Here is a 14,498-nt window from a genome sequence, read left to right on the forward strand (position 1 = left end):
TATCTACGTACTGCCGGTTCAGTTGAGTAACCCGGAATCTAAGTCTACAACATATTCAAGTATAAGTCATAGACTTGGGGGCTAGCATGACAAGGGTCACTATATAGAAAGTAAGAAGACAGCAGAAGGATACCTCAGATTTTTGTTGGATCTGGTTGACCATGGCGATCTCGGCGTCCCGGCTCTTGTGAACTTGGCTGATGTAGCCAGAGACGAGCTCTCCAATGCTCAAGTCGGTGTAGCTGGAGAGGTCCAGATTCACCCGGTGGGGCTGCAGCAACTCCCCCTTCGCGGAGCATTTGGCCAGCACGGTCGGTCTCCCGGGCTCAACATACTCCGTCCGGGTAATTACCACGTCCGGGTCGTCAGCTGGTGGGGCTGAGCCGGAGGCCTCCGGGTTAGCCGACGCTTCGGTCGTTGTCTTGGTAGTCCGGGCAGGGGCTTCAGGCGCCGTGTCCATGGGAATGGTGGCCTCGGGGGCAGAGGTAGCTGGCGGCTCTTGAGCCGTCGCCTCCAGCTCAGGCAAGTCCGGCACTCCGGCTGACCTGGTCTTCTTTGCTCTTTTAGTGAGCTTTGCATGGGCACTGAAAAGGCAGAAGTGTTAGGCATACAAAGAGTAAATACAGACAGATAATGTAAGGGGATTGTTATTACCCGGGTGCAGTCTTGAAGGCCGGCAGACTTGACTGCATGGAATCACCCGAAGAGGGGGAGGTCTCCTGATAATTGGAGTCAGAGGAATTGAGTGGCTGACGGATAACACCCGCCAACGGATGAAAAGGGTACAGGTGAGAAAAAACCTCAGTACGACGCTTCCTTGTTGCGTCGGGTAACCCGGCGGAGAGGTCGGTGTCCTTGCGGGCCCGGGTGTGACGCCGGCTTTCGTGAACCTGCTGCTTCAAAAGAAATTGAGGGTCTTGATGAGCTAATGGATGTGAAAAGCTTACTTTCTGGGTTACTCTTCGGACTTTCAGCTGTGGCAAAGGCTCCGAGTCGGAGGAAAGTGACATTACCTCTTCAACCACCGGGTTACTGGCGCCGGTGTCATCCTGTCAATGAGCAAATGTTGATAAGACGGACAGCAACAAACAACAAATATGGCAAGACTTTAAAGGTTTAAGGATTACCTCTGACTCGGAGCTGTCACTTAATTGCAGTAGCTCCGAAGCAGTGGGTCTGCTTCCCTTTTTGCGAGGGGCGGCTTTTTTGGCGGCTTTCTTCGCCTTCCTGGCCTTCTTGGCCGCCTCATGGTCATACTTGACCCACCAGAATTTATCATCAGCCTGAGAAATACAGTAATGAATTCTTAAAATGGTTCAGAGCAAGGTGACATACAAAAGAAGTTGAAAGGTTAAAGTCAGCGGCTTACCGCTGGGGCTGGATTGGTCTTGCAGAACGGGGCTAGCCCGGTCCTTCCACAGTCTGCCAGGCTCTCGTTTAACAGAGCCTTGGTCTCTTCTTCAGCAACGTCTTCTGGAAGATCATTGCGACTGTGCCTCTGCGGGTCATCCTTTCGTCCGGTGTACTCACACATTAAGCCGGGGCGGCGGCTCAATGGGATCACCCGCCATGAGATCCAGACCCGGACTAGATCAATTCCGTTCAGACCGTTGCCTAGCAGGGCCTTGATCTTATTGATCGTTGGAAGCAGAGGCTGGCGTTCCGCGGCAGTCAGTTTGTCGGATAGCGGATGAGTCGGCTCTAGGCGTGTTGGGCGAAAGCCGGGCAGCGGGTTCTCATCAGCCGGGGACGTATCTTGGCAGTAGAACCAAGTCATATTCCAGTCCTTAGGGTGGCTCGGCGGCTCTGCGTAAGGGAACAAACAGTCCCTACGCCGCTGGATGGAGATGCCGCCTAATTCCAGACTTGGCCCGTTGGCACACTCATTTTGGCGGTTTAGGTAAAACAGCTCTCTGAAGAGCAGCAGACTCGGCTCTTCTCCAAGATACACTTTGCAAAAGACTTGGAAGTTGCAGATGTTGGATATGGAGTTGGGTCCTATATCCTGAGGCCGAAGGTCAAAGAAGTTGAGCACGTCCCGGAAGAATTTTGAGCCGGGCGGTGCGAAGCCCCGGCTCATATGGTCCGCAAAGATCACTACCTCCCCGTCCCTCGGCTGTGGTCTTTCTTCTGACGGATCAGGGGCACGGTAGGACATCACTTCCTTTTTGGGCAGATATCCGGACTTAACGAAGTTGGCCAGGGTCTCGTCCGTGATGTTGGATCTCATCCAGTTGCAAGTGATGGGAGCCTTGGGAGGCATGGTGAAGGTTGGTGGTCTATGATAAGGAGAAAAGTATCCGGGTTAATTATAAGCCGGAGATCTATCGTTCAAACTAAGGTGGCGGCTTATGAAGGGGACTAATGATATATATATATATATATTCAGATACGGTGGGTTATTTAAGCCGTAGGGGCATTCAGAATAAGTTGGTCATCTACGGCTTACCACAGTTAAGCCGGAGGATTCTACAGAGCATGGTTCCCTTTAAACCGGAAAGTTTTACGGCGCGTGTTTTTCTTTAAAGCCGGAAATGTAAGCCGCCAAGATTCAATGGTTGCAGTTTTTACTAAGTGTGGTAAAACAGGTTTCACAGTTTGCGGTAACTTTTTTGGATCAAAATGGTCGGGTGAAATAAAAATTTTCTAGACCTAGAAACAGACGAGCGGATGTTCTTAAGCTCAAACGAAGTATCTATGCAGTGGAAAGAGATCTACTGGCATTCAAAATGAGGCTTAAATAACTACCGCACCAGTTCTATATAAGGCTGAAGATCAACAAGGGCAGTGACTGTAGGAACTACCGAAGCTTGTGGCTATGGTGACGAACATGAAGAACACAGATGAACTCTACCACAGATCTGTTCTAGCAAGGCAGAGGAGACTCACCAGAGTTGGGGAAGAGCGGAAGTCGCCGCCGTTATCTGGTCCGAGTCAGGGTGATGCAGCGGCCGGGTTGATGAAGATCAGGAGCGCGACGGCGGCGGCAGTGGCAGAGCTCGGGCAGAAGAGCGACGGCGCGAGGAGGAAGAAAGAGAGCGTGAGAGGAAGGCGTTGGCCCGGCCTATTTATAAGGCAGAGTCATAAGTGGGCGCGAGATTCAAGGAGACCACGACGTGGTTATCTCCCCCTCACGACGCCTCGATTTTCGGAAAGACAGTAAAAGCAAAGATCCGTTGCGGATCTGGCGGAGTAAAAAAACGGACTTAATGGAGGATGACGTCACGGCGGATTACCCGGAGTCCGGAGGATGACGTCACTCCGGGTTATGGCCTTCACATGAATGGTAAGCCGGAGATTTTTTTTTCTGTCGGCAGAGTTGAAGATTGACACGAGCCGGCTCAAGTCAATCTGGGGCCTAATGTTGAGGATATAGACCTTAGAGTCACCCGCCAGGAGGGGCCGGGTTACTCTTCGGATGGTCATTGCCAGAAGCCCGGAGCTAAGTTTCAAGATGATGGGCCAGAGATGGGCTGAGACCCGGATATGGCTTAAAGCCCGTAGTTACAATCATTGTTATAGTAGACTTGTAGTGTAAGGCAAGTATTGTTTAGAGTCCGAGCCGGACGCTCTTATGAGCCGGCCGGGACTCTAAGGCCTGCTGGGCGTCAGCCTTCCTATATAAAGGGAGGACCCGGCAGCGGTTTAAGGGCGACAACAATCTCGTCGAGAGCCGGGCATAGCTGTTTAGCTCCCTGGCGATCGTAACCCTAATCGATAACACCTCGAACTGGACGTAGGCTTTTACCTTCACCGTAAGGGGCCGAACCAGTATAAACCCTCGTGTTCCTTGTCCCGCATAACCCCTTCAAGCTTCCTAGTTGCGATGGCTCCACGATTAAGTCCTAGCTCAAGGACATCTGCCGTGGCAATTCCACGACAGGAGGGTTCCCCTGCGCCAGATGCGGCGTTCTACCGCTCCATCATCGGCGCCCTGCAGTATCTCACCCTCACTCGGCCTGACTTGCAATATGCAGTTCAGCAGGTGTGCCTCCATATGCACTCCCCGCGTGATTCCCATTGGACTCTGGTGAAGCGTATTCTTTGGTATATACGCGGCACTATGACCATGGGACTCACCCTGACGGCTTCCTCCTCCATCGACATGGTCGCCTACTCCGATGCTGATTGGGCTGGCTGCCCTGACACGCGTCGTTCTACGTCAGGCTATTGTGTCTACCTCATGCCTTTGCTGATATCGTGGTCGTCCAAGCGGCAGCCCACGGTCCCTCGCTCGAGCGCCGAGGCGGAGTATCGGGCAGTGGCTAACGCCGTTGCTGAGTGCTCTTGGCTCCGTCAGCTTCTCCAGGAGTTGCTTTGTGTGGTTTCCAAGGCCACGATCGTCTACTGTGACAACGTCTCCGCTGTCTACCTCTCCGCCAACCCCGTCCACCATCGCCGTACGAAGCATATTGAGCTCGACATTCACTTCGTTCGCGAGCAGGTGGCTCTCGGGAAGGTTCGTGTTCTGCACGTTCCTACCACTCAGCAGTTTGCCGATGTCATGACTAAGGGACTAGCGACCCCAGTCTTCGAGGAGTTTCGGTCCAGTCTCTGTGTCTCCGGCGACGCTTCAACTGCGGGGGGTGTTGAGCGTACACTGCATATGTATAGGACTAGGGTCTGTATTTATACCGTTGTATCTCTCTCTCCCCCATATATTTGTACATCTTGAGAGACAAGTAGAGGCCGGTCCATTCTATACCTATATATATGCACCATACACACGATCAATGATTATTGATTCGTGCAATCTCATTCTTCCTAGCTAACAGTTATAAAGCCGGCGAGGCGAGGCGGGCCGGAGACTGACGGAGTGGTACCGGAGCACGCGATGGATCGACGCTTGCGTTGGCGCGTGCGCAGGTAGCTTCGAGGTAGGTGCTGGTTGCCGGGTCACCAGTCGCCCTCGCTTGCACCACGGACAAAGCAACCCACTGCCTCGGTGGTGCCACGTTCGCCCTTTGTCTGCAAGTATCTTCTCTGTTCCTGTACGATCGCGCCACGCACGCATGTCTCCTCTTCTACCTCGGCCACTCCTCTGCATCAATCATCTGCACGTGGACGTGCTACACATTACATGGCATGCAAAACGTGCTTAATTACTTCTTCTCAATCATATACTCACTTCCAACTTTATACTAAACCAGCGTTAATTAATATGCAAATACATACTACTACTTGCCACGAAAAATTCACCTGTTTTGGCCTAATTGAGCCATATAGCTCCGGTTAATTAAAGGACGGACGTCGCCTTCAAATCACAATCACAATCACAATCTTATAAAATCCAAAATCTTGGTCCCTCCTCACTTTTTCAAAAGAAACTGCCCCTCTTCTTGTTGCTTCATTTTTAGTTTCTGCTACTCACTACTCAGCTCAGCTAGTTCTCATGCAAAAATTAACACAAACAATTTTTTTTTGAATCAAAAAGCATCTAGAAGCAGAGCGTGCGTGCATACACGTGAATGGTTGGTTGCTTATATGCGTACGTGTTTTGCAAGGTGCATGAATAAAATCTCCTACGTACGTGTGTGTATCTTTGTTAGGTACCATTTCATTGCTGCAGAATACAAAGAAACCCTGCCCCAAACCCTAGCGCCTTTTGTTTGGTTCGTTCACACTTTCATTAAAATGAGCCAAGGCCGCACCTTAGTTTTATGTCTTGCTGTTATTTGCAGGAACTGGACAATACTCTCTTATGGTAGGGTCGCAGCAACACACCGTGCTTTTTTCCACTGATGGGCCGGCCCGAGCCTAGGTTTTTTGGAGCGGGCTTTCCTGGCCCGAAGCCCAGCCCAACCCGACATATGACCAGGTATATTCCCCATCCTTTTAGGGTTTATTAACTCTTGTTAGGAGCGGATCTTCGGCACCTTAGCTAGGTGTACCTTCACTTTTCACACGGCTTCATTGCTGCTGAATTTTTTTCTAGGTCTTTTAATAGAAACTGAATTTTTGTGGGGTGATTTCATACGTCGACCTATATCGTGTCTTTAACAAGAAAAACACTCATCATCAGCATAACCCACTGTCATCTGAGCTTTGTTGTATTTTTCGTTTCTTGTTTGCTGTTGCCGAAATGGAGAAGAGTGGCGCAAAATGCGCAGTGAAGGCAGATGATAGTGAATACGTCTTCAGGCACACGGGAACAGAGTCTCGGGTTATGACGAGCAGACTATCAAGAGCAGAGCAAGGATAATTTTTATTGGCATGGTAGATTAGTGTTGTATGCGTGCTGAGAAGTCGAAGCTTGTTCGATTCCTAGTGGCGACGTACAATTCGTTGGCGATTGACGGGGAAATGTCTAAGAGCATCTCCAGCCGTTGAGCTTCTCAGGAGGCTTTTTTTTCGCCTCTTGAGGGGCTGCCGACGAAACATTTAGCGTGGGGGTGGAAATATATCCAGTCGTTGACCCCCAGGCACGTACCCCCGCCATCACCACAACGCGAACCGCCCAAGCGCGCGTGCCTTGACCATGACCGCGGCGGCGAGCGCGCGAGACATGGCGGGAAGGGAAGGGGACGGGGCCGCGCCCACGTCGTCCCCTTCTCCGGCATAAGATTGAAGTGACGGAACTCGAGGCCGCACAAGGCCGCGCGCGCCTCGTACGTTGGGTACCCCGGCCGCGGCAGCAGCACGTTGGCGCCAGGCGAGGCCAGCACGGCCATCATGATCTCGATGGCGTGGTTGCAGTCGGCCGTGAGGATGACGTCGCCTGCGGCAAGCTCGTTCTGAAACTTTGACCGACTGAAACAGAGAAGGCTGACTGAAACTTTGACTGAAACAGAGAAGGCTGACTGAAACTTTGACTGAAACAGAGAAGGCAGCAGCGGCGCACCTGCGCGCGTCGGCCACGCCGACGGCAGGGGAGGAGTGGTTGTGCTTGCCTGACACCCCTGGTGAGCAGTAGCTCCTCGCAACCCTCTCTCTCTGCTCCGTTCCATGCATTGTAGACGCCATCCCCCGCAGGCAGGAGCTCCGGCCACCATGTTCGCCATGGCCACGAGCAGCAGCTCGGCCTACACACATGCGAACAAGGCTGCATCCTGCAGCAGCTCCTTTGTTCAAACCTGCACCCCGCAGCAGCTCCGCGGCCCCTAGCATCGCCTCGTTTGCTCGCTGGCAAAGCACGCGAACGCCGAGGGGTCGTCGTGGCCGAACGGCGCGACGGGCCGCGGGTCGCTCGTGTCCACGCAGTCATACACGCGGCGCACGAGGGAGCGGAGAGCCAGACGGTCTCGAGCGCGGGGCGCGGGCAGAGGCCGAGGTACTGGTGGCGGACGGGGAAGGACGGCGGGGGCTGGGCGTGGTCGTCGGCCTCGGCCTTGTCGTTGGCGGCGAGGGAGCGGGCGATGCTGGCGAGGGCGCCGTGGAGTGCCTCCATCTGGCACGCCTCCAGCTGCTCCCTGTACGCCGAGGGCGCCGTGGAGTGCGCGGGCGGAGACGGCCACTGCAAGGACGAAGAAGACGAACCCCTCCCCGTCCATGCTCTGCTCCGGCCGCGCGAGCGCGAGCCCCGCCCCGGCCATGCTCCGCTCCAGCCGCTCGAGCCCTGCTCCGGCTGTGTGTGGTAGGTGGTGCCGTGGTGGAAGGAATAGGAGAGGAGAGAGGAGACAGAAAAGAGAGAAAGGAAAGGAGAGGAGAGATGAGAGAGAGGGGATGGCAAGTGGGCCATGCATGCAAAAAGCGCCTGGGGTGGGCGTGCCTGCCGTAACTTTTGTCAAATCCGGCCCAAAACAGATTCCTGGGGCCCTGAGTGGGGTGTTTTTGCCCGCCGGCGTCCAAAAAAGCGCCCGGGGGCTTCTTGAGGTCCTTAATGGAGATGCTCTAACTCGCAGGAATTCATTACATCGATGAACTGGACGAGAGTACATATATGCTAGTACCTACGTACAAAGGAGATGGGATCCCTGGTCTGTAGCTACTAATCAACTACTCCGCGTGTCTCATTAATCCACCTAGCTTTGAGACCAGGCCTACCGAAGGCAGCGGGCAAGGTCAACGGCCGCTCTCCTCCTGCTGCTGCTGTGGGCGCTGGGCGAGCCGGCGGGGACTTGGGCGTCGTCGGCGTCGGAGTCCTCCTCCTCGGCGATGGGGTCCAGGCAGCCCGCGGCCGCGCGGCGGAGCCGCAGCCGCTGCAGGCGCATGACGTGGAGGGTCTCAGGCGGGGCCGCCTCGTCGGCGGTGAAGTGGGCGACGGCGCAGGATCTCGCGGCGGAGGCCATGGATCAGAGCGATGTGTGGCGCAGTGGCGGGCGTCTCGTGGGCGTAGCTAAGCTTCGATCGAGCACTTGCTTGCTCGCTGTGCTTGTGCGCTGGGCGGTGGACTTGAACAGCCGGCCTGGTTTCTTTATATAATCAAACCGGCGACGAGCTGGAGTGGTGGAGCACGTCACCGGCCAGCCACATGTGCGGCCACTGGCCGCCCGCGTTAGCCACCGCGTATGTATGCGTAGGTATCTTCCTTCCTTTTCACTCACTTTCGATGGCTCCACCAGCAAAGCGACCCATTGCTTAACTCACTTGTGCCACGTACGCCCTTTCCTGTCCTTTTCGATTGTGCCACGCATTTTGTTCAGCCTGCCACTCTTCTCTACACCAATCATACCAACGTGCACGTGGATGCACACACGCATGCATACGTGGCCTGGTAGCTAGTTTGGCACGTTATTTAAGGGCACGAACAGAACGTGCTCGATTAGTTAGTTCGACTATTAATTGGCCGGCCTGCATAACACTGTCAGCTCTCACTTGTTTTGGGACGTTAGTTGATTACTAGTAAATACGCACGTACATATATTTAGGCAATATATTAATTGCACGTGGATATTAGGTATACTATTATTTGTATGTTAATTATGTGATTAGTATAATATTTGGTATGCTATTAATTGCATGTTAAACACGTTGAACGTTCGCCATTGGAGTAGTCTAGGTTGCTGGATTGACTTAGTTTAATGGCTAAGATCAGTTAAATCTGCCTCTATGAGTCTTTTTATATTGGTATAGATATAGATAGATATAGATATAGATTCATGTATATATGCTACAACGTAGCCCCTCGAATCAAATAGAATCGTGGCCGTATGTTGTTCTATCAGCTACGTACCTAGCTGAACCACATGTCCTACACTCTTACTCAACATGGGGCCGGGTGTATCTCTGTAGATGCGCACATGATGCAACAAACCAACCCCGTAAAGAAACGATGCAACAAAGCAAAGTTATCATAGCAAGCCCGCGCCTATCATCGTGTGGAACACTAGAACTCGACCGTACTCTGACTTGAATGCCCAACACTACAACCTACAGTAAGACTAAATATTTTTTCTCTTTCGAAAAGTACGATTTATCCCTGGCCTCGCGTCTGCATCGTCGGATGCACAGACCACATCCTCTGTTTCCCAATATCTACAATTCACTGCCAATTTTTTTCAACAAATTATGTTTTGCATTAGGATTTGTGTTGTTACAGAAAGTATATGGGTTGGGCGCTTGGAGCATGTGTCTGTAGTTTATTCTTCACATTTTTGGTAGAGGTGGCATTCTTCTAAAATTTAATACATAAGTTTTTCTCTTTTTGTGCATCATCTTGTTATACTCTTCTTTTTTAAATAGTGCAAATCGAACACTTTTACATTTACTTTCCATTTAATTTTAGTTGTTTTAAGCACTTATTTATCCGTGTCTTATAACAAGTTTACCCCATCAACACACAAAGAGTATCATCCAGTTTATTAAGGTTAAGAGTATCTGTGGTTTGGTGATGCAACTCTCGATAACATTGATTGGGTGCAATCGCACATATATATGATGTACAAGGGGTGCACACGTCCTCATCTATAGATGGGATATGCGGCGTGGCGGTTAGGAAATATCTTAACTATGCATGCGATATAAACATATTCACCCCCTCCCCCTCCAGCAGTCGATGCATCGTCGACGACACAGAGACTGGACCAGAACTTCTGGAAAGTGAAAGTGGGCAGTCCCTTAGTCATCCATGAGAAAATTGTTGTGCTGTGGGTACGTGCAGGACTAGGAGGACACAACCAAGGGCAACCTGCTCACGCACAAAGTCAAGCGATTATGAACGGGGTTGACTAAGAGATAGACGGCGAAGATGTTGTCATGGTACACGTCTTGATTCAACTCTTAAAGGAGTTGACAAAGCCAGGAGCACTCGGCGACGACATTGGCCACAACTCGGTATTCCGCCTCTGCGCTCGAACGGGACACCATGGGTTGCTGCTTGGATGGTGGGTGATAGGCGCTGGGATTTCCCCGAAGAGAAAGGGTGATGTAGTATAGTAGCAGAAAGCAGTTCCCTCAGTGTAGAGAACCAATCAGATCTCAGTTTCTAAACTAAGCATATATATGAATTTGATTCTCTACACTAAGCATATCAATCAAAAAAAACATATTAATTTGCACACTACAACAACGACAACAATAACAACAAAGCCTTTATAGTATATTCAATCAACACGTACAAAATACTATTATCCGACTGTACACTAAAACATATTCAACACTAGCTAGAAAAAACTTATACACTAAATATACAACCGGATTGTACACTACTACAAAATCGAATTCTACCAAGTATAATCAGATTCTACCTACACTACTCAATCAACATATAAAAAAAGACTATTATCCGATTGTACACTAAAATATATTCAACACTAGATAAAAAAAATCTCTACAGGATAAACAAATATGATCGAGTATATTCAGGTGTGACAAGTGTTATTTGTCAGGTTCTCGGCTTGTAGGCTACTACGCCAACTACCGTCTCAAAAGCACAAGGTTTAAAGAAGACCCTAAGGACATGTACAATGGTTGATAATATAGTCTTATCCTAAGTCTTGCATGTAACTTAGAGATGACAAAAAAATTGTCTACAATGGGTCATCTCTTAGCCTTATCTTCAATAACTAGTTATTCCTAAAAACGTGTTAAGACATATTATGCTAAGAGATCATTTCTTGTCTTCTCTTAAATAAGAGAAGACAAGCCTGTTCTTATAAGTTCACTCTCATCCACCTCATCATTTATTCAACGTGGCACTCCTAAGATAGCATCATTGCACATGACCTAAGGGAAATACTCGGCTCATCACGGAAAATGCACTCGACTTATACGCATGTCTCGGCATTAGGGTTGCAACGTCGCCATCCAGTAATAGAGAAGCGTTCCTGGATCCAAGGAACGAACGATGATCCGCCCGGAGTACTACAAAGCTGGCGAGACGAAACTACTCCAAGTGGTTGTTTGGATAGGGAGGGTTAGCCACGGGTATATAGAAAATCAGTTTTTAGCCCCATTTTAACAAAACCCGTTTTACAATGTTGTTTATCAAGAACGAGTGTATGGAAAATTGTGTTTGGGTATAAATTGGCATTGTATAAATCTTTGTTTGGATAGTGATTAGCCTATCGTATATCACGGGTGACCTCTTCCTACTTTCATCCGCTCGGCCGCCATTGACGAACCTTGAGATGAAAGACAGAACCGAGCCCCCGCGTCGCTCCCGTGTGGGCGGCTCGAGCGGAAGACAGAACCTAGCCGCCGCCACCTCAAACATCATCTCCCTCCGATCCGCCGCCGGCGAAGCTGTGCTGTAGACGGCGGCGGCGGGGACCTTTGCTCGCGGCGAGGTGGCCCTCGGACATGGCCGAGGTCCCCTCGCGGTCTACAGCGGCTGGGGCGGGCGGTCGCCACGCGGACGCGCCGGTGGCCAGATCTGGCGTGGGCTGCTCTGGTGGGCTGCTTCCTTGCCGCTGCTGCGCTGGGTGCTTGGGCGCGGCGCTGCGGGCCCTGGTGGTGGTGGTTCTTCACGGCGGCGCGGATCCGAGGGGAGTCGTGGTGGCCTTCGTGCCGGGGCTGGAGCCGTGAGGTTCAGTGCCCTCGTGTTGGCTATTTTTCAGGTGTGCGAGGGCCGATTCATGCGCCAAGGATCCGCATCGGCTCGTGCGCAGGGGCTTCTGCGAGCCAGATCTTGGCTCGTTGGGCCGGGCAGTGGAGCAGTTGTTGGTCGGACGGTGTAAGACAATGGATTTGGGGGAACCGGCTCAACCCTTTAGGGGTGGCCTATCTCATATATATAATGAAGGGGTACAACGTTACATCATACATACATATACGTATACAACTACAGAAGCTATACAGTCTAACACCCTCCCTCAATCTTAGCCACTTCCTAAAGAATCTAGAAGGGTAAGATTGCGCCGACAAGTCTCAAACTGTGGAAGAGGTAATGGCTTGGTGAAGATGTCTGCAAGTTGATCCTTGGAAGAGATGAACTTGATCTGTAGTTGCTTCTGAGATACCCGTTCCCGTACAAAATGATAGTCCACTTCGATGTGTTTCGTTCGGGCATGGAATACCGGATTAGCAGATAGGTATGTAGCACCGATGTTATCACACCAAAGAATAGGAGACTGTGATTGAGATACCCAGCTCCTAAAGCAAAGACTGTATCCATATAATTTCTGCAGTTGCATTAGCCACAGCCTTATACTCAGCTTCAGTACTGCTACGCGAGACAGTAGCCTGTTTCCGAGCACTCCAGGCGATCAAGGTAGAACCAAAGAACACAGCATAGCCCCCCGTGGATCGCCTATCATCCGGACTGCCAGCCCAATCCGCATCAGAGTACGCCGAAATGACCCCAGAGGGGTTCGGTCGAATGTGCAAACCATAGGACAACGTGAAGCGAATGTAGCGCAAGATGCGCTTTACCGCAGACCAATGAGTGTCACGAGGTGCCTGGAGATACTGACATACTCTGTTGACAGCAAAGGATATATCTGGACGTGTGATCGTCAAGTACTGCAACCCACCAACGATACTCCTGTACTGTGTCGCATCAGCAGAAGGCAGGAGGTCACCATCGGCAGCAGTGATCCTGTCAGTAGCAGACATAGGTGTAGTAGTTGGTTTGCACTTAAGCATGCCAGCCCGCTGCAACAAATCCAAAGAGTACTTCTTCTGCGTCATAACAAGACCATTGGAAACAGAAGCAACTTCCACACCAAGGAAGTAGTGAAGCTGCCCAAGATCTTTGACCGCAAAATCAACACCAAGAGACCGAACAAGAGCAGCAGCAGCCGACTGAGAGGAACTGACGAGTATAATATCATCCACATAGACCAGGAGATACATGGTAACTTCGGGCCGTTGTAGAAGAAATAACGAAGAGTTAGCAGCTGATGATGCAAAACCATGAGCACGAAGGGCGGTCGCAAGACGAGCATGCCAAGCACGAGGAGCTTGCTTCAGACCATAGAGTGCTTTAGTGAGCCGACACAGATAATCGGGACGATCAGGATCAGAGAACCCGGGGGACTGCCGCATATAGACCTCCTCTTCCAGAACACCATGGAGAAAAGCATTCTGCACATCAAGCTGACGAAGAGACCAACCCCGAGTAACTGCAAGAGAGAGAAGAAGCCTGATAGTAGTAGGTTTAACCACTGGACTGAAGGTGTCTTCATAATCAAGACCATAACGTTGCCGAAAACCTCTAGCAACCAGTCGCGCCTTGTAGCGCTCAATAGAACCATCAGAATGCTTCTTCACTTTGAAAACCCATTTAGAATCAATGACATTAACACGGGGTGGTGGCGGAACAAGAGTCCATGTCTTGTTACGAAGAAGAGCATGATACTCCTGCTCCATGGCCTCTCGCCAATGAGGTATACTCAGAGCAGCTTGATACGTACGAGGCTCAGAGGTAGGATCTGCACGAGCAACAGCCAGACATGCGGCCAACCAAGCAACAGTACCATCAGTGCGCTGTTTGGGCTGAAAAACACCACTGCGACTCCGTGTGTGTGGTCGTTGAGGGACCACAGGAGCCACCGGAGCCGGAGAGGACTCAGGTGATGAAGGCAGCGATGGCGATGACGACTCTGCCAGCGACGGGGAGGCCTCAGAGAGCACCGGCGAGAGCACACCAGAGGCAGGTGCGGTCGGCCCAGGCGAGTACGGCCCGGGCGAAACCGGCGAGGCGGGTCGAGGGGGCGACGGGGCCGGCTCAAGGACCAGGGGCGCCGAGGCCGGCGGGGCCGAGCGAAGCGAAGAGGCCAGCTCAGAGGCCAGGGGCGCCAAGCCGGTCGGCCCAGGCAGCGACGCAGGCAGCCCAGAGGCCGATGGCGCTGGTCCAGAGGCCGGGGGAGCCGAAGCACATGGCGCGGCAGGTGGTTCGATCGAACGTGCATGAGCACGAGTACCGAAGCCATGCAGGGAAACACCCTGATCGTCATGAACCGCTGGTAAGACCAGCGAGGGAGACGATGGCGCCTCCAAAATTTCCAAACGAGCCCCACGTCCAGTGCCTGCACCATGGTTAGGCAACAATATAGGATAGTATGCAACATCATCAAATTGGTCAGATGCAACAGAGGATGAATGCAAAGATGGTGGCTCAGCAGTGGACACAGGAAGCTTGGCAAAGGGAAAAACATGCTCATCAAACACGACATCCC

At 51.6% G+C, this 14,498-nt stretch overlaps 1 protein-coding gene across 1 annotated transcript; it reads right to left on the reverse strand.

Moving 5' to 3' along the window:
• Positions 1 to 5,789: 5,789 nt before the first annotated feature.
• LOC123146329 (uncharacterized) lies at positions 5,790 to 7,971 on the reverse strand. Its single transcript, XM_044565976.1, has 2 exons — positions 6,842 to 7,971; positions 5,790 to 6,718 (listed from the first exon to the last, which is right to left on the reverse strand). The coding sequence occupies exons 1-2, from the start codon at positions 7,676 to 7,678 to the stop codon at positions 6,671 to 6,673; spliced, it is 885 nt and encodes a 294-aa protein (XP_044421911.1). The 5' UTR covers positions 7,679 to 7,971; the 3' UTR covers positions 5,790 to 6,670.
• Between the last annotated feature and the right edge of the window lie 6,527 nt (positions 7,972 to 14,498).

The sequence above is a fragment of the Triticum aestivum genome, chromosome 6D (genome assembly GCF_018294505.1).
Source record: "Triticum aestivum cultivar Chinese Spring chromosome 6D, IWGSC CS RefSeq v2.1, whole genome shotgun sequence".
NCBI classification, from domain to species: domain Eukaryota; kingdom Viridiplantae; phylum Streptophyta; class Magnoliopsida; order Poales; family Poaceae; genus Triticum; species Triticum aestivum.